Genomic DNA, 24,778 nt, shown 5'->3' with positions numbered 1-24,778 from the left:
TGGGAAACCACTTTGGTGCAAAAGTAGCCCGGAAAAAGCATAGGTTGAGTACATTTGAGCTGCCCTGTATACCAACCAACATCAAAGATACTAATGTTATTTAGGTCTATATTTTGGAATTAATCCAATGATGCTAATAAACATCATGGAAAACTGAGTTGGATACTGGGCTGACCGGAGAAATCTCTGGAGCTTTTCCACTCTAAGGCAAATACTTTCTAATGATTTGTGGAACACTGCGAGCACAGTTTTAGCTAAGCAGCTGTTTTAAGTTGCAGATTGTGTTTAAAGGTAGACTCAATAAAAATGAGATTATCTGTGGTGCTGCTCGTGACATTGAGATGAGTGAGACGCAAGACTTTGCTCTCACACAGTCACACGGTATCTGCGCATGTGCACGGGTTAGTGCTACAACGCTCTTATTTGTTGGGGGAAATTTACCTACTATGCGGTTAACTTTCTGCAACTACACTACCGGTCAAACGTTTTAAAACACCTACTCATTCAAGGGTTTCTTTTTTTGGGACTATTTTCTACATTATAATACAATAGTTAAGACATCAAAACTATGAAACAACACATATGGAATCATGTTAGTTACCAAATAAGTGTTAAACAAATCCAAATATATTTTATATTTGAGATCCTTCAAAAATCCATCCTTTATATTGATGACAACTTTGCACACTCTTGGCATTCTCTCAACCAGCTACCTGGAATGCTTTTCCATCGGCCTTGAAGTAATTCACACATATGCTGAGCACTTGTTGGCTGCTTTTCCTTCACTTTGCAGTTCGACTCATCCCAAACCATCTCAATTTGGTTTAGGTCAGGGGGTTGTGGAGGCCAAGTCATCTGATGCAGCACTCCATCACTCTCCTTGGTCAAATAGCCCTTACACAGCCTGGAGGTGTGATGGGTCATTGTCCTGTTGAAAAATAAATGATAGTCCCACTAAGCCCAAACCAGATGGGTTGGTGTAATCGCTGAAGATTGCTGTGGTAGCCATGCTGGTTAAGTGTGCCTTGAAGTCTAAATAAATCACAGACAGTGTCACCAGCAAAGCACCCCCACACCATAACACCTCCAAGCAGAGATCATCCGTTCACCCACACCGCATCTCACAAAGACACGCTGGTTAGAACAAAAATCTCCAATTTGGACTCAAGACCAACATACAAATTTCCACCGGTCTAATGTACATTGCTCATGTTTCTTGGCCCAAGCAAGTCTCTTCTTCTTATTGGTGTCCTTTAGTAGTGGTTTCTTTGCAAAAATTCAACCATGAAGGCCTGATTCACAGTCTCCTCTGAACAGTTGATGTTGAGATGTGTCTGTTACTTGAACTCTGAAGGATTTATTTGGGCTGCAATTTCTGAGGCTGGTAACTCTATTGAACGTATCCTCTGCAGCAGAAGTAACTCTGGGTCTTCCTTTCCTGTGGTGGTCCTCATGAGAGCCAATTTCATCATAGAGCTTGATGGTTTTTGCGACTACACTTGAAGACACTTTCAAAGTTCTTGAAATTTTCCGTATTGACTGACATTCTTGTCTTTAAGTAATGATGGACTGTCGTTTCTCTCTGCTTATTTGAGCTGTTCTTGCCATAATATGGACTTGGTCATTTACCAAATAGGGCTATCTTCTGTATACCCTCCCGACCTTGTCACAACTGATTGGCTGATTGGCTCAAAAACATTAAGAAGGAAAGAAATTCCACAAATTAACTTAATTAAGGCAGCACACCTGTTAATTGAAATGCATTCCAGGTGACTACCTCATGAAGCTGGTTTAGAGAATGCAATGAGTATGCAAAGCTGTCATCAAGGCAAAGGGTGGCTATTTTAAGAATCATATAAAATATATTTTGATTTGTTTAACACTTTTTTGGTTACTGCATGATTCCATTTGTTTTATTTGATAGTGTTGATGTCTTCACCATTATTCTACAATGTAGACAAAATACTTATAGGAAGAACTACCCCTAGACGTGAGCAAGACTGTTTGACAGCTACAGCCTTTACAATATAGGGGCCCCAGTTACTTCATAACAGTGTGTCATCCACAGATTTCACACTCTACAGTCAAAGATGAATGAAATCCCTTTCATCTGTGCTACAGTGCCACTGTCAGCCAGTGGATACCTAGCTAGTCCACATTGTTCAAGTATCTTGAAAGTCGAAAGCTCTAGCTAATGTTGAATTATATTTGGTGTAAAAAGGACTTAGTTATCTGTTGTTGTGCCTCTTTCCCAGCAGTCAGACATTTCAATTTCACTTCCCTGGTGGTACTAGTGTGTGTGTGGGCACTGGACTATCTAGCTAACTAGCCTGGAATTGAAAGCTAGTCAACAAGTTAGCCAGCTGTCAAACCTTGCTGGCAGTAGAGATGTAACTTGTTTCGCTAGCTGTATCCTTTCATACTGCGCTGGCTTAACTAGCAAGCTACTATCACTATGAGGTTTCCTGTTCAAGACTGACTAGAGATACAGCAAAGGGGGTTACTATTTGAGTGTATTGTATTGTGTAGCTAGCTTAATATTACATGGCTTGCAGTGGACACTAACCCTAAGATACTCGTCTTCCGGGCTGAGGTTTGAATGACGTACTCTGCCACACAGGCTAGTAGTGTGTGTGTGTGTGTGTGTGTGTGTGTGTGTGTGTATGTGTATTGGAGGTAGCTAGCTAGCTAGCTAACGGTAGCTAGTAGTATCTGAAACATCCTTAAAACACAGCATTGTTATCATTCTCATCTATGTCTAAATATGTTTACCTAAAGCCATTTATTTAAAGGAAACTCACCCGGCCGGCCATATTGCTGTTTGTTGTCGTTTATCAAATACAATTCAGCGTAAATGTTCCCAGCACTGCTGACAGCACAATCGTTGAACTCCACTAATGCTACACAGGCTAAGTGGGCGGGATCGCCGTGACTTACGAAGTGATGTCATCACGCACACATTGGTGATGAAATATTTGGACAAACTACAGATTACCCAAACTCTGTTGGAAATTTTGGCCAGCGGGACAGCATATAAATATGCACTCCGCAGGTAAATTTATCCCAGGTGTGTACATAGGTTATTAATAACACATATTTCGGGAACTGCACAATCAAATGATCTTATATACTGCTTCAATATTGTGAGCATAAGTAGTTGTTTTTAACACACTCATAAACAAAAATATATATATTGTACATGACCAGGATTACTTTTATATGCCTATTCTCAATATGTGAATTTCCAAGTTTGCTAGTATACAAATGGTCAGAGAGATTCTTTTATAAAATCAAATGGAAAAGTGAATACTTTATTGCAAATAGGCCGATCATAAAAACACTAAACAGAAAAGAGAACGCAAACACTTTTGAAAACATATTTATTTGAAATTATCTGAACATCAGATATACTCGGTACTTGTTAGTCAGTAAGAACCGTCTGCACATTTGATATTGATGTGTATAGAAACCAAAACAAGAAATACTTTTGGGGTTTTGGAAAACTGTGTGAAGCTGTGGATGCTGTATAGGGGGCTATATTTCAAACCTGTGAAATATTAATAAAAAATTATAAAATCTAAATACACAAGTTGCTTTTGGTGGAATATTGGTGGACACTGTACTTCTGTAAACACTCAAATGAAACAGGTCCATCGTGTTTCTGCTCAACGTCATACCTACAGGTAACTGCCAAAATAAAGGAAACACTTGAGTAAATGAGGGATACAAAGTATATTGAAAGTAGGTGTGGTTCCTAAGTTAATTAAGCAACTAACATCCCATCATGTTTAGGGTCATGTATAAAAATGACTAGTTGCCCATTATTTTGGCTACCATGGCTAGAAGAGATCTCAGTTACTTTGAAAGAGGGGCCTCAAAGGAGCATAGGGAGTTTAAAGGGTATGTGTATCAAATCAAATTTTATTGGTCATATTTAGCAGAGGTTATAGCGGGTGCGGTCGAAAGGCTAACGTTATTAACTCCTAACAATGCAGTAAAATGTCAATTACAAAATCCAATTAACCCAAATAGCACTCTTAACGGTAACCAAAAGGCAATCTATATGTATGTACACTGGAAGAATCTACAAAAGATATACTACGAATATGTACAGCCAGTGCTTGACTTGGGCAGCAGTTCACCGGAGCGGAGTACCAGCACCTCAATTTTTCTACTGCTCGAAAAATTATTGTGGAGCTCCTGCACCATAAACAGTACCAGCACCCAAAATGAGTACTGGCACCTATTTCAGGCCAATTAAAGCACTGTGTATAGCATTAGATATATTGGTGAGTTATGTCAAGAATCCAGGATATAAATATATATGTAGTGTGTATAAACAGTGTAACTAAATACTAAAGTACAGCAGTAGAAATATTAGAATGAGCTATGTTGGGAAGTGTCCAGTGCAGGGCTTTCCAACCCTGTTCCCGGATAGCTACAGTCCTGTAGGTTTTTGCTCCAACCCTAATCTAGCTCACCTGATTCTAAAAATGTGCTGGTTGATAAACTGAATCAGGTTAGTTACAACTGGTGTTGGAACGAAAACCTAAAAGAGAGTAGCTCTCCAGGAACAGGGTTGGAGAACCCTGGTTGAGTGGTTCAACGTCTCTGACATCAGACAGCAGTGTGTGTGACTGTGTGTGTGTCACCGGATCTCAACCCAATTGAACACTTATGGAAGATTCTGCATTTTCCACCACCATCAACAAAACAACAGATTATGGAATTTCTCATGGAAGAATATTGTTGCATCCCTACAATAGAGTTCCAGACACTTGTAGAATCTATGCCAAGGCACATTTATGCTGTTCTGGCTGCTCGTGGTGGTCAAACGCCCTACTAAAACAATTTATGTTGGTGTTTCTTTTATTTTGGAAGTTACCTGTAGATTTACAGTACCAGTCAAAAGTTTGGACACCTACTTATTCAAGAGTTTTTCTTTATTTTTACTATGTTCTACATTGTAGAATAATAGTGAAGACATCAAAACTATGAAATAGCACATATGGAATCATGTAGTAACCAAAAAAGTGTTAAACAAATCTAAATACATTTTATATTTGAGATTCTTCAAAGTAGCCACCCTAATTTGTGGAATTTCTTTCCTTCTTAATGCATTTGAGCGAATCAGTTGTGTTGTGACAAGGTAGGGGTGGTATACAGAAGATAGCCCTACTAGGTAAAAGACCAAATCCATATTATGGCAAGAACAGCTCAAATAAGCAAAGAGAAACAACAGTCCATCATTACTTTAAGACAGGAAGGTGAGTCAATCCGGAACATTTCAAGAACTTTGAAAGTTTCTTCAAGTGCAGTCGCAAAAACCATCAAGCACTATGATGAAACAGTCTCTCATGAGGACCGCCACAGGAAAGAAAAGACCCAGAGTTACCTCTGCTGCAGAGGATAAGTTCAATAGAGTTAACTGCACCTCAGATTGCAGCCCAAATAAATGCTTCACAGAGTTCAAGTAATAGACACATTTCAACATCAACTGTTCAGAAGAGACTGCGTGAATCAGGCCTTCATGGTCAAATTGCTGCAAAGAAACCACTACTAAAGGACACCAATAAGAAGAAGAGACTTGCTTGGGCCAAGAAACACGAGCAATGGACATTACACTGGTAGAAATCTGTCCTTTGGTCTGATGAGTCCAAATTTGAGCTTGTTGGTTTCAACCACAGTGTATTTGTGAGAGGCAGAGTAGATGAACGGATGATCTCTGCATGTGTGGTTCCCACCGTGGAGGTGGAGGTGTGATCGTGCTTTGCTGGTGACACTGTCAGTGATTTATGTAGAATTCATGGCACACTTAACCAGCATGGCTACCATAGCATTCTACAGCGATACGCCTTCCATTCTGGTTTGCGCTTAGTGGGACTATAATTTGTTTTTCAACAGGACAATGACCCTAAACACACCTCCAGGCTGTGATGGAGTGCTGCATCAGATGACCTGGCCTCCACAATCACATGACCTCAACCAAATTGAGATGGTGTGAGGTGGATTGGACCGCAGAGTGAAGGAAAAGCAGCCGAAAAGATCAACATTTGTGGGAACTCCTTCAAGACTGTTGGAAAAGCATTCCAGGTGAAACTGGTTGAGAGAATGCCAAGGTGTCAAGGCAAAAGTTGGCTACTTTGAAGAATCTCAAATATAACACTTTTTTGCTTACATGATTCCATGTGTGTTATTTCATAGATTTGATGTCTTCACTATTATTCTACAATGTAGATTTTTTTTTTTAAACCCTTCAATGAGTAGCTGTGTCCAAACTTTTGACTGGTACTGTGCATTACATCTATTCACCTCAAACTTTGTCCCAAAATGTATGGTTTTACACATTTGTCCCTACCTAACAGATACATGTAGATGTGGACATTCTTGAAATGGGACTCCCACTAATGTTTAGTGACTGCTTCTTGTTAACATATTGAAAAACTCAAATGCTTCACTGACAACAAAAAAAAGAGGGAAAGTCAGTTCAATGCAGTTTATGGCACAATATTGGAGAACTCTGGTGCAGAAGTAATGAACTCTTTACAACGATGCACCATCTGAACCAAGACTGGGCTAAAACAGAATATAATGGTCTTATATAGTGCATAAACACCATGTCAGAATACAGATCCTTCCTTTTTTAACTCAATGACTACGTTTCATTACACAAACAGGTTCATCAAATATTTACATTGCCTTCTGTAAAAAACAATCCAAAGATGTCATTGAAATTGTGGTTTAATGCCCTTTGATGGAACGAGGCCATTTTCCAACACAGGAATATTTACCTCAACAGGAGAAAAGACAATACACAATGCCAAAGTATTCATAACCCTCCAATTGCAGTTCACAACATGGCAATCCCAGCGTTGACTCGACAGGGATTCTCCCTACACATCTCTTCCCTTTGATTTGACCTTCATCCTTACTTCCACCCATTAAGCAACTGGATACATTCATTCTTCCCCACCCAGTTGAAGCTGCTAGTCCCAGCAGATATTTACTTTGCAGGCCTTCGTCTATTAGACCTTTATATCTACACTGGCGTCCAAATCAACTGAAGTCACTTGTCCAACAAGGGACACCCAACATCCTACCCAAATGACCTCAGCACAAGAGCACATCACAGTGCTAAAATGGCCCAATCTAACTTTGCCAGGGTCAGTGAAGTTTTCCAAGAGGCAGACAGAAATCCTTAAAAATACAAAAATGTTTATTTCTGAAAATGACAAATGAAAAAAATTCTAAACCATACAAATTGTTGTTTGGTTATTAGCATACCAGGATCTAACAATGGATAATGGGTCACTCGGGATCAGACAGACGCTCAGAGGCAATCAAGACATCTGCACCACTAAATTATATAAATGTAGCCAAACGTCGAGGCAAAGTAGAGGGCCAAAAGAGGGCACTGGTGGTGTGAAATGGCATCCATTCTGCACTATGTACTCACATTATGAAGGGGACAAAAGTGTCAGATTTATTTTAGTTAAAAACAAAACGCAATCCAAATAAAGTGATGTCGACAACCATTTGAAATAACATGACGGGGAATTGACTGACTCTTGGCATGAATATGATGAGCACAGCAAGAGTTAGCTATTTTGACTAAATTTAACACAGGTTAGCATTTGTCATCATGAATCTTGTTCTGGAGGCAGCTCTGCAGAGTGGTCAATAGCTGGCACAGCTAGGCATAAAATTCAGACTTTAAACCTAACCACACTGCTAACCCTAAATTATGACCAAAAAGCTAATTTCTGTTTTCATGAATACCTAGTGTAACCCCTTTTGACTTTGCAGCTGGCGCGTCTAAGAGGAAATTGCAGTTCTTCCTCCAGGACAAGACTCAAGAGAAATGTCATCATGCAAATTTAACTGCTGGGATATCCCAATGTTTTCTAACCTACCTTCAACTAGCTAAAACCCCATCTGCTTCAGAAAGATATGAACAGAGAGAAATGAAGAGACCACCTTGACCAATAGCCTTGTCTCTGGCCTGTAAAAGAAGCAGTGTTGGTGGCGCTCGATATTGCACCTTTTCCTGTGGCAACGGAGTCAGCTGTAGGCTTTGTAAGCCCAATCTTTATTCTACAGGAGATAAACATGTATTTCTCTTTCTTAAACTTTTATTGTGGTTGTACAATATTCCCTGATGGCCTGCTGTGGCCGATGAGATTTTAACAGAATCCTGAAAGAACATCAAAAAATAAAATAATGAGAATTAGAGGGGTGATGGAATTGTCCGTTGAGGGGGAACCGGGAATCCTGTTGACTTTTTTTGGTCGCTCTCCCATGTCCCCTTCTTAAAACGTTACACACTCTGGTCACACACACACACCCGCCACTGTGCTGCTGTGGTCCCGCCATTTGTTCTGAGGACAAAAAATACAAGATCTACAGTAAACACAGTGGTTTGAAAAGTCATCCTTTCCTGTTTGGAAGGATGCAGTGAGTTATGCAATCTGACAGAACATGTGGCAAGTGTGCATGTGTCGCTCTTGAAGAGCCTCACCTATGTTAGCTTCTTCGCTTTGTTGTAAAGCGAGTCCACGACTTTGCTCATGTTCTGAATCGTTTCCAAGGCCGCGCCATAAGTCTTGTCAACTGGTGGCTCGTCAAATATGATCAAGACACCCTCACCTTGGTCCAGGATCCCTATAAATGAGTCACACAGGCAATTTAGACTAAATTACATTTCACTGAACAGAATACAAGTAGAGGTATGATACAGTAGTTTATACCAGACATGTACCAAGCAAGTAGACAATTGATTTACCATGAAACTTCTTGTCCAGGATCATCTGTGACAATTTCCTCTCGACATCCGCCTAAGGGGAAAAAACCACATATTCGCTGATTACTGACAATACATCAATGCATATAGGATTCATAAGATGTGTGAATATTATATCACAGGACTAAATGCTTGCTGATTTTCCCCTTCTCAAATACCAAAGAAATTAAGGTAGCAAAGCAGAAACCTCTATACCTTTGACAGTTTGATGAGACCTGATATGTGTTCAATCTGGAAAGGAGAAACACCATAAAGGATTATGATATGAGTGGTTAGTTAGAAATCCAACATAAAGCAATATTTACCATCCCCAGGTGTACACACCTGTACTCTGGAGAAGGGCTCGATGACACGGATAAGGTTCCCTTCCAGCAGGTTGTCATACAGCGTGGCCAGGTGGGTTCTGATGATGGGGTCGTCCCGCAACTCTGCTTTGTATTCTGTAAGGGCCTAGAGATGGAGGGGGGGGAATAGGAGGAGAGGAAGTGGAAAGAAAGAGGGAGAAAAGAAAGAGGCTTAGTGGGGAGGAGAGGGACGGTGAGACAAGGGAGGATACAAATGGGCCCGTCACAATAGAGGTCCTCAGAAAGACAAAAAAATAAAATAAACATTGCACCAACAATGAGGGCTAAAGAAAGTTGTTACCTTTTCAAAGTCTGCTAATGATCTGTTCTTGCTGGCTTGTGCAACACATTTCAGTGCATCTGTCTGCAAAGGGAGGTAGATTACGGTCAGCCAGGTACCAACCAATTTAAACTTGTTACACAATGCAAGTTGAGAAAAACCACCCCCACACACGCAAATGGCGGGTTCTTACCTGTCGGCCCGCATGCCGCAGGGCCAGTTTACCGCTGATCAGGGACTGCACCTCTTCTGGTCTGAAAGAAACCAGCACCAGAAGGTCAACCAAATCGGAACACATCAACGCTACCCCAAGCCATACATGTATGCTTCATATCATTGCGACACAGCTAGGAGGTACTATCACTTACAGGCTGAGCATGATCTTGCAGAGCAGCATGTATTTGAGACCGGTAATGGCTTTAGGGTGGTCGATGGAATCGTAGCCCTCAAAGGCTTCAAAGAAGTAGGAGTAGGCAGTCTTCCAGTCTTTCTCCGAAGCTGCGTGGACAATCCCTGCAGGGGAGGAAGCATGGTCAGTCATCCACACTAAGCATGGCACTTCGCCACCTCAACACACAGCTCTTCTTAAATTTGGGTCAGTAAACTAATTCTGGGTGTTACAAATGAGTAAGACATTGACATTGAAATCCCTGGTAAATTAATACACAGTGACCATAGGACATTTTTCTGATGAATTTACAGCTTCATTGATTATTTTAATGATAGAACAAAACAAGAGCTCAGAATGTATTCTATTCTGTTGTATAACGTTCTGTTGTTTCTGACAAAATAAGCTGCCATTAGTGTTCCTCAATGGCTTAGCAACTGTAGGGGACTATGGATGGAGGCTCGTTCACTGGGACTGACCTGACATCATGTCCAGGGCGGCTTGCAGCTTGGGGGGACAGTAGATGCCGTTGGCCGTGGTGCGGGCTGAGGTGAGAGCGGCACGGGCCTTGGGCAGGTTGCTGAGCGCATGGTACGTCTTGCTCTCCTGCAGCTGCACCTCCACCAGCAGCGCCTTGTCATCCATCTTCTTCAGCTCATGGAGCAGCTGGGTGCCTGAACACCAGAGAAACATAATGGTCATATAGTAATTTAGCTGACACTTATCTAAAGTTCCTTCTAGTTAACACATCTTTAGTATACATGTGTGGCCCACAATCTTGGTGTTGTGGAATATTAAAGATCAACTCAATGTCATGAGTCTCGACCTGTTTGACAGCTCATTATAAGGCGTCCAGGAGACGGGGGTGAATGGGATACTATGTCATGCTACATAGCTTTGGACACAGCTATGGGTGAACATATCCCATGCTTAGCCCTCCACGCTCAGACAGATGCTGAGCTCATGGAGCAGGGATAATATTGTCAGTCCATACAGATAGAACTGTCACTCACCAAGCGCCAAGGCCTCCTGGTATCTTTTGGTGTCAAAATAGAGCGAGATCAGACGGGCCTGGGGAGAAGGGAAGAGAAATGTGTCATTGATTGCCATTGAACCACATCATAGTGTAAAAATATGAATGATATCACTCTGGGACGGTAGGGAAATATGTTGAGAGAGACTAAATTACATATGGTCTTCAAACTAAATCGTCAGAGTCTACAACAGCTCGTCTTCTAGGTGAAGGGGGTCAGCTTACCTCAAGAGCCTGCCTGAGGAAGGTCCTCTTCTCCACCTTGGCCCACTCGATGCATTCCAGACACAGCTCCACCTCCTGGCCTGTAGCTGCCTCCATGTCTAGGAAGAGGTCCAGCAGGGAGCGGACCAGCCGGGCTGCCTTAGCCTTACTGATGGAGATGAGGAATGGCCGCACAAACTTCAGCAGACCCCCCAACTCTGGGGTAGAGGAATGACCACAGCAGAAATTAGGACTAAATGAATGACAACAGTAAGCATATCTTGTCTACCCAATAAGCCTATCTATCCAAGGTTGTGTTGTGTCTGTCAAAATAGTGATGTTAGCTTCATAACTGGAAATACTCTGTTATTGGGTACTACTGAACAGTTAAGCAATGGCACATACAGTGAATCAATGTGCAGTTAATGGATTACACACTCCCAAGTTAGTCTAGTGCAGCAGCCAGGCTAATGGACCAGATATGGTGTTTGTGTTGAGTCTCACCTGCAGCCTGTCCTGTTTTGGCCAGGAGTGACCCCAGCTCCAAGATGCTTTGTTCTTTAACCCGAACGGCTTCTTCATCACTGTCCTGGATATCTCTCCTCACTGTTCGACAAGGAAAATAATGCACAGATTGTCAGTGTATGAAAAGATATAGCCAATGTCAGTCTCCTAGTCCTAGCTAACTACTGTGTTCCTTGTCTGTCTGTCTTAGTTACTGCTTATCTGGGTCTACTAGGCTTGCAAGTCAACATATAACTGGGGCCCTGTGACTAATGCAATTTGATGACAACTACAACAGGGAATAGCATGCTACAAAGTTAACTACAGAACTGTCAACAGGTTGGTAGTTAATTAGCTACCTAGCGATAGCTAACGAAGAACAGTGGATTTGATTTCACTGGTCATTTGGCAACGTAAGCAAGCTAACGTTAACGTAGTAACTCATTTTAGAGCGTCTAACAGTAGCTACATTGTCTACACCAACATTACATAACGTTACCTAACTAAGATTAATTCAATTATCAAGTGCATTGAGGTAGCTAGTTAGCTAACTGGTTACTATAGTTGGCTAACTAGCTTTTATTACAAGGCTGCTAGCTAGCCAACAACACTAGCTAGCTACCTACCTACCTACATACATACCTACCGTTAGCTAGCTAGCGACTTAGAATTGTATTGTGATAACTGTTAGTTACAAACATGTTGCATTAAAAACAACATAATAAGTAACTAGCTAAAGTCTTTGCAGTCAGTCTGGGCTTTCCAGATCATCATGGCCTACTATAGCTAGCTAGTCATCCAACGACCACCTTGCTAACTAACAACCCAACGATTCTACAGTGAGTCAGCACCGCACACAAACCGGCTCTTGTCAGTGTATAAAACTGACTTTGCGGTGACTTAAATCGAGCATAAATACAACAACAATACGAGTCTTTCTCGTCTAAATGCCTACAATCATTACTTACCGATAGAATGTAGAATATCAATAGAGGCGTTACGATCCGTGCTAATGAGAGACTGAGCTCTCTGAAACTCAACCACTGCCGCAGCCGCCATCTTAGCTAGCTAGCTACCGATTCAAACGCTGCCTGCCTACAACAATCAACAATGCCATAAGGAAATACGTAAAGGACTACGCAGCTACATCACGAGAGAGGGAGCCAAATATACGTTTTGGGGATTGTAGTTCAGTATTTATAGTAAACAGTAGATTATATTTTGCCTTGCTGACTCACCCAATCAAATAAATGGTAGGAGCAGAATGTCATGACAATTTCACTTAGGCCCATCATCAGCATTTAGTGTAGGCCTACACAGTTGTGTAACGAGGGTACGCTATACACTTACTTCTTAATCCCCACTTTGGCTGCTAGACAATGAAAGAAAGTTGAAAGAAAACTAATAGAACAGGAAAATGCATATGAGGATGTCTATAAATAATTGCGTCCAAGTTTCTATGGTGGAATTTGGGCTATAGGCTACTTTGAAGCAAGGTAAGACATGCCTCATAATCAGTGGTGTAAAGTACTTAAGTAGTACTTTAAGTATTTTTACTTAAGTAGTTTTTTGGGGGTATCTGTACTTTACTTTATTTATATTTTGGACAATTTTTACTTTTACTAAACTACATTCCTAAAGAAAATAATGTACTTTTTACTCCATACATTTCTCCTGACACCCAAAAGTACTTGTTACATTTTGAATGGCTAACAAGACAGGAAAAGGGTCAAATTAATGCACTTATCAAGAAAACATCTCTGGTCATCTGGTGGACTCACTAAACACAAATGCTTGGTTTGTAAATTATGTCTGAGTGTTGGAGTGTGCCCCTGGCTATCTTTAAATAAAAAACAAGAAAATTGTGCCTTCTGGTTTGCTTAATAACACCCAGAAAAGGCCACTCGACGTTATCCTCACAATTATCCTGATAGGTATCAGTCAGGTGTTTTCTGTAATGACCTTAGTGATCACTGTTTTACAGCCTGTGTTCGTAATGGCTGCTCAGTGAAACGACCTGTCCTGATTTGTCATACAGGCCTGCTAAAAGACTTTAATGAGTAAGCCTTCCTTCATGAACTAAGCCTCTGTAAAATCGTATCGAATTAGCTTGATCCCTTCTGTCGAAGACGCTTGGACCTTTTTTGATATTTTCAGTGGTATTGTTAAACATGCCCCCATTAAAAAAAAAAGAGAATTAAAAAACAGGTTCAGCCCCTGGTTCGACCGTGATTTTGCAGAGTTACTCCACTTCAAGCATTGCATTTGGTGAAAGGCTCAGCACACGCATACTCAGGCTGACTGGCTCTCGTTTAGGCAAATGAGAAATAAGTGCACTCAGGCTATCCGGAAGGCCAAAGTTAGTTACTTTAAGAAGTAGTTCTCTCTCTCGCTGGGTCTAACGCCAAGAAGTTCTGGAAAACGGTTAAAGACCGAGAGAATAACCCTCCTCCTCACAGCTGCCCATGTCCTTTAATTTGATGTGGTTGTTACTGACAAGAAGCACATGGCTGAGCTCTTTAATCACCACTTCGTTAAGTCAGGATTCCTATTTGACTCAGCCATGCCTCCTTGCCCGTCCAACATTTCCTCATCTCCCACCCCTTCTAATGCGACTATCCCCGATGCTTCTTCCTCTTTTCCCCCTGCCCAACTACAAGGTTTCTCCCTGCAGGCAGTCACTGAGTCTGAGGTGCTAAAGGAGCTCCTGAAACTTGACGCCAAAAAGCATCTGGGTCAGATGGTTTAGACCCTTTCTTCTTTAAGGTTGCTGCCCCTTTCATCGCCAAGCCTATCTTCAACCACTTTAACCTGTCTCTCCTTTCTGGAGAGGTTCTCATTGCTTGGAAGGCAGCCATGGTTTGTCCTTTATTTAAAGGGGGAGATCAAGCTGATCCTAACTGTTATAGGCCTATTTTTATTTTGCCCTGTTTATCAAGTGTTGGAAAAACATGTCAATAATCAACTGACTGGCTATCTTGATGTCTATAGTATTCTCCCTGGTATGCAATCTGGTTTCTGCTCAGGTTATGGCTGTGTCACTGCAACCTTAAAGGTCCTCTACGATGTCGCCATTGCCCTTGATTCTAAGCAATGTTGTGCTGCTATTTTTATTGACTTGGCCAAAGCTTTTGATACGGTAGACCATTCTATTCTTGTGGGCCGGCTAAGGAGTATTGGTGTCTCTGAGGGGTCTTTGAACTGGTTTGCTAACTACCTCTCAAAGAGTGCAGTGAAAAAAGTCAGAAAATATGCTGTCTCAGCCACTGCCTGTCACCAAGGGAGTACCCCAAGGCTGGATCCTGAGCCCCATGTTATGCTTAATTTACATCAACAACATAGCTCAGGCAGTAGGAAGCTCTCTCATCCATTTATATGCAGATGATAGTCTTATACTCAGCTGGCCCCTCCCTGGATTTTGTGTTAAACGCTCTACAACAAAGCTTTCTTAGTGTCCAATAAGCTTTCTCTAACCTTAACCTTGTTCTGAACACCTCCAAAATTAAGGTAAAGTGGTTTGGTAAGAAGAATGCCCCTCTCCCCACAGGTGTGATTACTACCTCTGAGGGTTTAGGGCTTGAGATAGTCACCTCATATAAGTACTTGGGAGTATGGCTAGACGGTACACGGTCCTTCTCTCAGCACATATCAAATCTGCAGGCTAAAGTTAAATCTCGACTTGGTTTCCTCTATCGTAATCGTACCTCTTTCACCCCCGCTGCCAAACTAACCTTGCTTGAGCGGCTAGATATTCTTTACCATTTGGCCATCAGATTTGCAACCAACGCTTCTTATAGGACACATCACTGCGCTCTATACTCCTCTGTAAACTGTTCATCTCTGTATACCCGTCGCAAGACCACTGGTTGATGCTTATTTATAAAAACCCTCTTAGGCCTCACTCCCCCCTAGCTGAGATACCTACTGCAGCCCTCATCCTCCACATACAACACCCGTTCTGCCAGTCACATTCTGTTAAAGGTCCCCAAAGCACACACATCCCTGGGTCGCTCCTCTTTTCAGTTCGCTGCAGCTAGCGACTGGAACGAGCTGCAACAAACACTCAAACTGGACATTTTTTTCTCCATCTCTTCATTCAAAGACTGAATCATGGACACTCTTACTGACAGTTGTGGCTGCTTTGCATAATGTATTGTTGTCTCTACCTTCTTGCCCTTTGTGCTGTTGTCTGTGCCCAATAATATTTGTACCATGTTTTGTGCTGCTACCATGTTGTGTTGCTACCATGTTGTTGTCATGTTGTGTTGCTGCCTTGCTATGTTGTTGTCTTAGGTCTCTCTTTATGTGGTGTTGTCCCTCTTGTCGTGATGTGTGTTTTGTCCTATATTTATATTTTATTTATATTTTTAATCTTAGCCACCGTCCCCGCAGGAGGCGTTTTGCCTTTTGGTAGATAAGAATTTGACTTGTCTGACTTGCCTAGTTAAATACTGTAAATGATTAAATATATATATTTTTAAAACTTTTAACACTTAAGTATTTTTTAGCAATTACATTTACTTTTGATACTTAAGTATATTTAAAACCAAATACTTTTTTACTTTTACTCAAGTAGTATTTTACTAGGTGACTTCATATTATTATAAAGTAAAATGTACAGGTTTCAAACAACAGGAAAAATATAGCCTTGCTATGCTAATGATAGGCCTAACCATCTTCTGGTAGATGGAAAGGCTTTCCCAAAAACCTTCTCAATTAAATGTTAACTAGCTACAAAGTAGCCTATGCCTACCTGGTAGAATGATATCATGATTATTTTCATCAATCCAGTGGCCATTTGTTTCGCAAACTCCTTCATGTGCTACAGAATAACCACTAACAAAACAGCAGTACTAGGTGCTTGCTCACTTGAATTAAAGGGTAACTACACTCAAAAAGATATACATTTCAACGATTTTTCACAGACCTTTAAAAGTGGTCTCCTGGTGTGTTTTAAGCATTGTTATTGATTTAGAACATCAAATTTGGTTGTTTTTCTATTAAAAAAGTGTGACTTTGAGAGTGAAAATCTGGAAAAAACGGAAAACTGAATTTCTGACACAGCCTACTATTAGCACTTGCCCAGTACAGCTTCAGTTGGCCTGACTGTGAAAGACCAATTTCAGAGTGTATGTCACTATTCTCAAATAAATTTTCACACAGGGCGCCTTTCCTTTGCGGGGTGGGCCAATTTTTGGCAACATTGGAGTACACCCCCTTCTCCACGCACCACTACACCACTGGGCCTACACCATTTAATTCAAAGTGGTCTGTTCATGGAAAAAAAAAAAGTGAAAAGGAGATTAATATACCTTTACTAGGTCTGAACAATGATAACAGTTGGACACTCTTAAAAACACGATGGTGCATCTCAAGAGATTTCATACTGCAAAATGTAAAAAAAAATGTTTTTATCATGGCTATCCCTACATTTAGATTTATTCCACTCATTTTGAAAGCCTAGATGTGATCTGACATGTAGGTTATTGATAAATAAAAAGCTTTCATAACTTTGGATATTTATTTATTGGCTACTTTTCTTTTGTAATTAAAACAGCTGGGCTACATGCTAAAATCCATTCATTGTTTTTCAAGAAATGGATTTGAGTATTGAGTGCATTGTGCAGCTTTGTTGTGATTGGACGGAGTTGCAAATTACAGCACCACGGACAGAGCTCGACCACTGCCTTTCTCCCTTTTTACACCAGGGAGCCAGTGGGAGTGCACTGCAACCCTTGAAAGCGCATCTCGCGGTGAGGACCAATAGCACATCTTCATATCAGCATCCATTCCACAGTTGCCTACCATCGGCTGCGCACCAGAGACGGGCGCTAACTAGGATATGTCAAGGCGTGCGATGCTTTTGCTTGATTAATGCCTTTTCTTTCCTTGGATTGTACTGTTATGTTTTTTTAAATCTACATTTTCCAAGATGGTTTATGAGGTTTCACCTTGATGTGCACAATATCAAATGAATTTGCTGCTACTGTTTAGGAAGCCATCACTGCAGTGCCATTATTTTTTCATTTACTGGAGGACAAATATTACACTGTAAGTAATGGTTGTATAATTTGTATAATATTGTACCCTATTACGAATGATAACATACTGAATTATAAATCGTAAACATCAAAATGTGAAAATAGGCAACATCACTTGGGAAAATAGGCTAAAATGCTAGATTTTGAAGGTATCCTATATTTCTTTGCAAGAAGCTACCCATATGCACCATAATGAGGAGTCATGTCAAAAGGGTTTGTTGGAATTCAATATTACTCAGCGTCGAGTTTGCGCGTTTATTAGGACGCGGACGCTCGATTTCAGAACCATGGACAGCAGCCGATCTACACAACCACATGTAACAGCCTTGAAACCAAAGCTTGCAGCTAGACAAACTGTCTTTATATTTAAATTAACAAGTAAAATAGCCAAACATATTTGGGATTTTCTGACAAATCGACTAGCCTGCTTGAAATCAACTTAAAATCTTTGAGTCGCAATCACTTTTTTGTTGTTGTTTTGGTTATGGCTTAATCTTATCTCGTTGAAATGTTTCTCAGCGCACATGACTCCTCAGCAATCTACTATTAATATTATTAGGCAGCCAATAGATGCAAAAGTTATGAAACAGTGCATAGCAATAATTCATTTATATAATTTTACAAACATCGTTTTCAATTCTCAATGATTTCGTAGGCTATAGCAAATGTGACCTTCACATAAAGGTGTTTACATTTCAGGCTTCCATTTTAAAAAGAAGCTACTACTGTATGAGCATGGATACATACATCATTCGTTAGGCTTCGATCGAATTAAAGCATGTCCATGTTGAATTGGATGTGTTGAGACCAACAAAAGTTGAGTAAGTTGGACGGCTGTTTGATTTTTTAAATTAAAGCCATAGGGGCCCTTCGGATGTGTTTACTTTGGTTTACCACGCGGATAGTCGACAAGCAAGCAGTGTAGTTGCTAATCCAACTTGTTGTTATTTGCTGTCAGAATGCTGAGTGCTTTGAAGGCACCATAACATTCCCTGGTATATGCCTAGATTCACCCGTCTGTTTTTCATTTACCAAGTCAAAACAATACAGCTAATTAGATCATTCAAATTGGACCACCGAGCACTTCGATATAAAATCTACTGTATACACCAGGCGTATTCCACCGAGGGCCCGCTGCACCCTAAGGGTCATATTGTTTTTATGAATATCTCTATCAACAACAGAATAAACACATTTTGAATTACATATCTACAGTAGAAAATAGTAAAATATCATCTTTCTAATGATTTCTCAAATCCTAATATTGAGCAAATTACACTTACTGGAGTATCTGACAGGCTTTGAAAAAGCACCAGCGATTAGGCTTCCAGTGCTAGAGGTGTCATGCCCAAAGGGGGCACATGCCCCCTCAGATTTGCCCTGTTTTTAAAATGTTCAGATGTAAAATTAATTACTAAACTAAATTTCTAGAATTAGGCATTATTATGGCTCTAGATTGCAGGAAAAATATGTTTCAGGTGTTTAAAAAAATTCAGAATTCTCCAAATCACCCCCACTCCATCCTCACCTACTTGTGCTCCCTCTAAAATAATAGGTGCAAGACTGCCCTCAGTGTGGCATGTGCTGCTGGTAAGCTTTCTTGACTTGGACATACATTTTGCCAACATATGGCTAACCTTTGTTTAAAACCAGCTAAACAGCTGCTTTGAGTGAAAATGTGTTTGGAGTTACCTTTCTAGCTAAAAGGAAATGTTAGAGTTTACACTTCCTCTTCCAATTATAATGTGGGTAGCTCAAAACAATAAATATATTTACCAAATCTATTCATTTTAAAATGTGGATTACTTCTCCTTGCCTATATCATTTACCTGATAACACGTTTTCTTTTTTTTTGCTAAGGTATTATGGGGGTCCCTGGGTTGCCGGTTTGCCTGGGAGGGGGTCCATGCTTATGAAAGCATATCTGAATGTTCTGGAAATTCCTGTGAATTATTAGAGCCAACCAAGATATCTCAACACAATAGCCTTCACAGCATCGCTTTTATGACATGCTCCTTTATAAGGACGACACAGACAGGCGATTTCAGGACCTTGGACAGCAGCCGACGTACACAACCAAAACAGAATGTAGCCAAACAATGCTTGCAGCCAAATAATCCATAATTATTTTCAATTAGCAAGGAAATATTGAAATATCTTTTGCATTTATGTATTTATAATTATCACAATCAAGATAGGCCTATTTCATTCTCAACATCAAATACATTATATATTGCTCACATTTATGAACACACAATGAAAGTGGTAAAATGTAGCTAATAGCTACTGAAAATTTCATTTTCCTAACATTGAACCATTTTGTTTTCCACAGGCACTTTTGACCTAGCTGAGAAGGAGAGCCAAGTGCAAAGAGAGAATCTGCTCAGACCGACTCCTGATCCATCCAGTACGTACCTTTCCTGTCAGGACTACAAGGACCTACCGTGGCATTAGATGCCTGAGAGGAACTGACGCTTGTAGCCAGGGTCTCCCAGCTCAGAAGCATTGAGATCCTCAGGACCTCCCCTGCCATTCTCTCTGGTCGGTCATCCACTAACCCAGAGAGGCTAACGCCCCTGGATATTGCTACACAGTCACCATGGGAACCGTGCTGTCTCTCTCGCCCAGCTACAGGAAGGCGGCCCTCTTCGAAGATGGGCCAGCCACAGTGGGCCACTACGCGGCCGTTCAGAACAGCAAGAACGCCAAAGACAAGAATCTGAAGCGTCACTCGCTCATCAACGTTCTGCCATGGAAGCGGATCGTGGCTGTGTCGGCCAAGAAAAAAAGCTCAAAGAAGGTGCAGCCCAACGCCACATACCAGAACAATGTGACCCATCTCAACAACGAGAACCTGAAGAAGTCTCAGTCCTGCGCCAACCTGTCCACCTTCGCTCAGGACCAGAGCACCCCGGCCCTCGTCAAGAGCTCCAACAATGCCGTCTCGTCAGTCAAGAAGGCCCCCCTGACCAACTCTAATGCAGCCCCCGGCACGCCCAAGAGGGTGATCGTCCAGGCCTCCACYAGCGAGCTSCTGCGCTGCCTGGGTGAGTTCCTGTGCCGGCGCTGCTACMGACTRAARCACMTGYSYCCCACYGACCCGGTSCTGTGGCTGCGGAGCGTGGACCGCTCGCTGCTTCTTCAGGGTTGGCAAGATCAGGGGTTCATCACCCCGGCCAACGTGGTGTTTGTCTACATGCTGTGCCGCGACGTGGTCTCCTCCGAGGTGGCCAACGAGCATGAGTTGCAGGCCGTGCTGCTCACCTGCCTCTACCTGTCCTACTCATACATGGGCAATGAAATCTCCTACCCGCTCAAGCCCTTCCTGGTGGAGAGCTCCAAGGAGACCTTCTGGGACCGCTGCCTGTCCATAATCAACCTGATGAGCGCTAAGATGCTCCAGATCAACTCGGACCCGCACTATTTCACCCAGGTGTTTGCCGACCTAAAGAACGAAAGCCAGAAGGAGGAGGAGAGGAGCCGCTTGCTCATTGGTCTGGACCGGTGAGGGTCCCGGGGCTCAGGGAAGGGGAGGAAAACCAGGGGAGGAGAGGGAAACCAGGGGAGAGGGGTCTACACCAGTTTAGTATTTCAAAATGGGGGAGGGGGATTGGTTGAGGGAGTAGGAAGAGAGGAGTGGGGAAGTTTTGATGGGAAGAGATTCATTTTTAGGGTTAATTTGGCTCTGATATAGCCAGAACGTTTTAGATTATAAGCATGTTTGAGAGCTAACAGTACAACAGTTCACTGAAAGAGGGACAATGGAACGCAGTTTGATGAAAAAAACGAAAACATTTTATGGTAAAAATCCTATTTATCTCAAGTTTTCTGAAGACCAAACTAATATTTTTCGAAGGAAAGAGAATTGCATTTTAACTTCACTTTTGACACCTAACAAAAATGCCAGACTCGGGTACATTCTCTGCTTACGTACATGTATAACTACATTGAAAAATACAAAACCGACAATGAAAAAAACAAACAATAGAAAAGGAACACAAATCTACAGCGATGAATGTGGAGACGACTGAGGCTGCAGCACCCTACCAACTACCTGCTGTTTGTTCTGACTGTCTGAGATGCACTGCCTACAACGGGATGGTAAAGGGCCCTTGCGTGACTGGGCTAGTGTTCACATCAACAGACAAGCTGCAACGCTGGCTCTTTAGACTGTGAAGTGAAAACCCATGTACCCCCACTGCAAGGAAGGATATGGACTCGACAGTTCTGCTGCAGTGCTAACAGTATCTGATCTGAATGGAAAAGTGGGGGCACGGATGTTGGATACATGTTGTTGTGGCTTTATTGTTTGTGACTTGGCGAGAGGGGTTTGGTGGAGAAAGATTGGTTCAGAAGGACTTGACAACAGGCCTGAATTGCATTGTGGGTTTTTTTTTTTTACAACAAGACAATAGGACATGAGGAAATACAACATCAAACACAAGGCTTGATTATCACACTTCATGTTAAGACCTACTTTATTTTCATCTCAGAAAAAAATTGATGTTTTACTCTTCAAATGCTCAAGCCCAGGGTGGTTTATTTATTGATTTTCTTAAAAAGCTTTTAATTTTTACATAGAAATAATAAACTAATGCACGTGTGCCATGCAATTTCTTGAATTTCTGATGACAATAATGACTTTACTTCTTTCCATTTGATCTGTAATTAAACCATCTGCGTTAGAGAATGCTGTGAAAACTAGTGTATTTAGCTATGCTTGCTAAAATAGGCTATTTGTTTACCAAGGAATAATTTTGTATTTTTGTCTAAAGGTTGTATCTAAAAACACTTTGGAATGAAGGTCCATATTCTGCTACAAGACATTTAGCTTTAACAAATGTTTAGCTAGTGCCATATCTTTGATGAAAATCCTGTAGGTCTGAAAACACATCTACATGTTGAGTGGATTTCCATCTTATAACTAATTGAAACTTAATTTATTTGTTATCTTGGCACATCCCTTGTACTCAAAAGATCATGAATGAATGATGAATTGGTCTGTTTAAAAGAACCGGATGTGAAAGAATGGGTTTTGTGAGTAACTGGTGAGTTTATCTCTGGTGGGAATGAAGATCAATGGTTGTTGCAAATGAATGTTGCAGGGAATAAGCTATAGATTGACCCTAGATTAAAAACCAATAAAAAGTCTGACCATCGCCAAAGTAACTACCACATCAGAGAGACCTTGAGTAAAGACAAAGACCCTAGAACCCTAGACACAGAGCAATCCCAAACCCAACACACCACCCAGCTCCACATATCAACAAGACAACATAACCATCAGCCAATGGCATGCCATTACACTCAGAACCACTAAGTGGCACATCAGAGAATATGACAGGTAGCCTCCCCTGGAATAATCTCTCAATGCCAATATTAATCAAATCTAAGACAACAATGTATTCAGCTGGGGAGGAGATGAGATTAGGTTATACTGTAGGTTCTATCCAAGTTGACCTCCATGGAGATAATCAGGTTTTCAATCAGCTGAAGCCACTCTGAGAAATGGACGAGCATAGAGGGCGATTAGGAACACCATGACAGCCATGACTACATCTACGTGAGAGCAAATGGAGCAGTCAAGATACATGGCTACCATTTCCATTGAATAACTGTAAAGGCTAGAAACTGGTAGAATGATAGCACCTCCATCTCCTATAACTAATAAGATAAAAGGGAGGTGGTAGGTTTTTCTGTCAACCACTGCTACAGTATATGTTGTAAGAGATAAGTGGGATTGAATCCACAGTTTAACAGGAGTAAGTTGTCAATAGAATACTAGGGGATTATTTTTTTTTTTTAATCAAACAAATCAAAATAATAATTATGATAAGAGTATATGCCCGCTTTTCATCATCTCAACAGTGAGAAATGATGCATGCTTTGTTTCATAGTTGTTTCTCAAATTTCTTTCTGGAAATGCAAAATGGTTGATAGTCATATGCAGACAATACTTTTTTGTTGTTGTTTAAAAAAAAAAAAAATGAATGCTGAAAAAAAGGCTATTCTCTTCTCTCATGTGAAGATGGTTGTTCTTAGGGACTGTTGGTTGATATGATCATCTCTCTCCTCTGCTGTATCAGTTGGAGTCAAAGAGAAAAATGAATGGTGCAAGTGTTCACGTGTTGTGGACACATTGTTCCTTGTCACGGGGAGATGAAATGCAATGGGAAATGGGTTGTTGTGTAGTGCAATAGGGGGGGACACGCACTTGACAGGCTACTGCTCTGGGGAAAAGGCAGGGCATATGGGGTCAAGGGTCAAAAGCAGGGGAATCTTGACCCTCTCGCCCCAACTCACTGAAATGTGCCATTTTTTTCAATTGTATCACTGATTAGTTGTTTGAAAAAGACTTGAAAAACCTTACAAAATGAGAGAAAAAAGACGTGATAGTTAGAACACTTCTGTTGACTTCTTTTTCTGTATCTTGTTGCGTACTTTGTAGAACAAAAAAGAAACAGTGTTAAAGAACTTCAGAAGGGTATTTCATTGACTGCATGTGTGGCGAGTGTAAGTGTGTGTGTGTGTGTGTGTGAGAGAGAGTTTATTTGTACAGAAGAATGTGTGAAGTTTGTTTTCTTACAACCAATAGGAAGTGGAAAAAGAGGATACTCTACACTGATTGGCTACTAGTTATTTTGAAAAAGCCTTTGCTGTAATTGAACCTTTTCCAGTTTGTTTCTGCTTACTTTAATTTATTTTTGTACTGTGATGAAAAATAAAATGCACTGATTGCTCATGATGCACACATGAGTGGTGTCTTCATCTGCAGTTGGACCCTTCAGTGATATAATCACATACTTGTCACTATTTGTTCACTAGACCCCACAATGGCCCATATATCATTTAAGAGTTGCCAGGGTTATGAGTTTAAAAATGGACTAATCCGTGGAATTAAATCCATTAAATAATAATTTGAAGATTAAAATGATATATATCCCCAATTTAGAGAATCCATCTAGTTACATACTGTAAGATGAGACATAAATAATACAGTATTTTTGAATCATAAAGTCAATGAGCATTTAATCTGCCTCCATTTGATTTCCATTGGCCATATGGGGTAAATCAAAGACGATATAATCAAAGAGTATGAAAGATAACGCAACTGCTGACTCTTAGTCTCTAACCTGCTCTCCCACACCTCCCACCCACTTTAGTCCATCAGGAGGCTAGTGATG

At 41.1% G+C, this 24,778-nt stretch overlaps 3 protein-coding genes across 3 annotated transcripts in view; 1 reads left to right on the top strand and 2 right to left on the bottom strand.

Annotated features, from left to right (window-relative positions):
* The window catches only part of LOC111967675 (vesicle-fusing ATPase), a 42,835-nt gene extending 39,923 nt beyond the window's left edge, over window positions 1-2,912 (bottom strand). The window contains exon 1 of the mRNA XM_023992909.2: window positions 2,802-2,912. Within this exon, the coding sequence (XP_023848677.1) occupies window positions 2,802-2,813 (12 nt within the window). The 5' untranslated portion in view covers window positions 2,814-2,912. The remainder of the gene's footprint in view (window positions 1-2,801) is intronic.
* Window positions 2,913-8,061: 5,149 nt separating this feature from the next.
* On the bottom strand, window positions 8,062-12,690 carry LOC111967674 (26S proteasome non-ATPase regulatory subunit 11B). Its single transcript, XM_023992908.2, has 13 exons — window positions 12,522-12,690; window positions 11,554-11,655; window positions 11,071-11,267; window positions 10,826-10,883; window positions 10,292-10,486; window positions 9,793-9,937; window positions 9,618-9,678; window positions 9,446-9,508; window positions 9,125-9,250; window positions 8,996-9,031; window positions 8,783-8,834; window positions 8,519-8,661; window positions 8,062-8,378 (listed from the first exon to the last, which is right to left on the bottom strand). Exons 1-12 carry the CDS (start codon window positions 12,610-12,612, stop codon window positions 8,519-8,521), a joined length of 1,269 nt encoding a protein of 422 aa, XP_023848676.1. The 5' UTR covers window positions 12,613-12,690; the 3' UTR covers window positions 8,062-8,378.
* A 4,576-nt stretch (window positions 12,691-17,266) lies between these two features.
* Window positions 17,267-21,318, top strand: LOC111967673 (cyclin-dependent kinase 5 activator 1-like). Its single transcript, XM_023992907.2, has 2 exons — window positions 17,267-17,604; window positions 19,927-21,318. Exon 2 carries the CDS (start codon window positions 20,194-20,196, stop codon window positions 21,100-21,102), a length of 909 nt encoding a protein of 302 aa, XP_023848675.1. The 5' UTR covers window positions 17,267-17,604; window positions 19,927-20,193; the 3' UTR covers window positions 21,103-21,318.
* Window positions 21,319-24,778: the final 3,460 nt, after the last annotated feature.

This window comes from Salvelinus sp. IW2-2015, linkage group LG8 (assembly GCF_002910315.2).
Source record: "Salvelinus sp. IW2-2015 linkage group LG8, ASM291031v2, whole genome shotgun sequence".
Classification (NCBI taxonomy): domain Eukaryota; kingdom Metazoa; phylum Chordata; class Actinopteri; order Salmoniformes; family Salmonidae; genus Salvelinus; species Salvelinus sp. IW2-2015.
This window is presented reverse-complemented; position numbering and strand designations above follow the sequence as displayed.

Bases quoted from the DNA above. Each gene is read 5' to 3' on its own strand.
- LOC111967674 (XM_023992908.2), bottom strand. From the start codon at position 12,612: ATGGCGGCTGCGGCAGTGGTTGAGTTTCAGAGAGCTCAGTCTCTCATT. The intron at 9,679-9,792 runs GTAAGTGATAGT...GGTTTCTTTCAG, and splicing joins TGCAAGATCATGCTCAGCCT to ACCAGAAGAGGTGCAGTCCC. The intron at 9,509-9,617 runs GTAAGAACCCGC...CTCCCTTTGCAG, and splicing joins TGCGGCATGCGGGCCGACAG to ACAGATGCACTGAAATGTGT.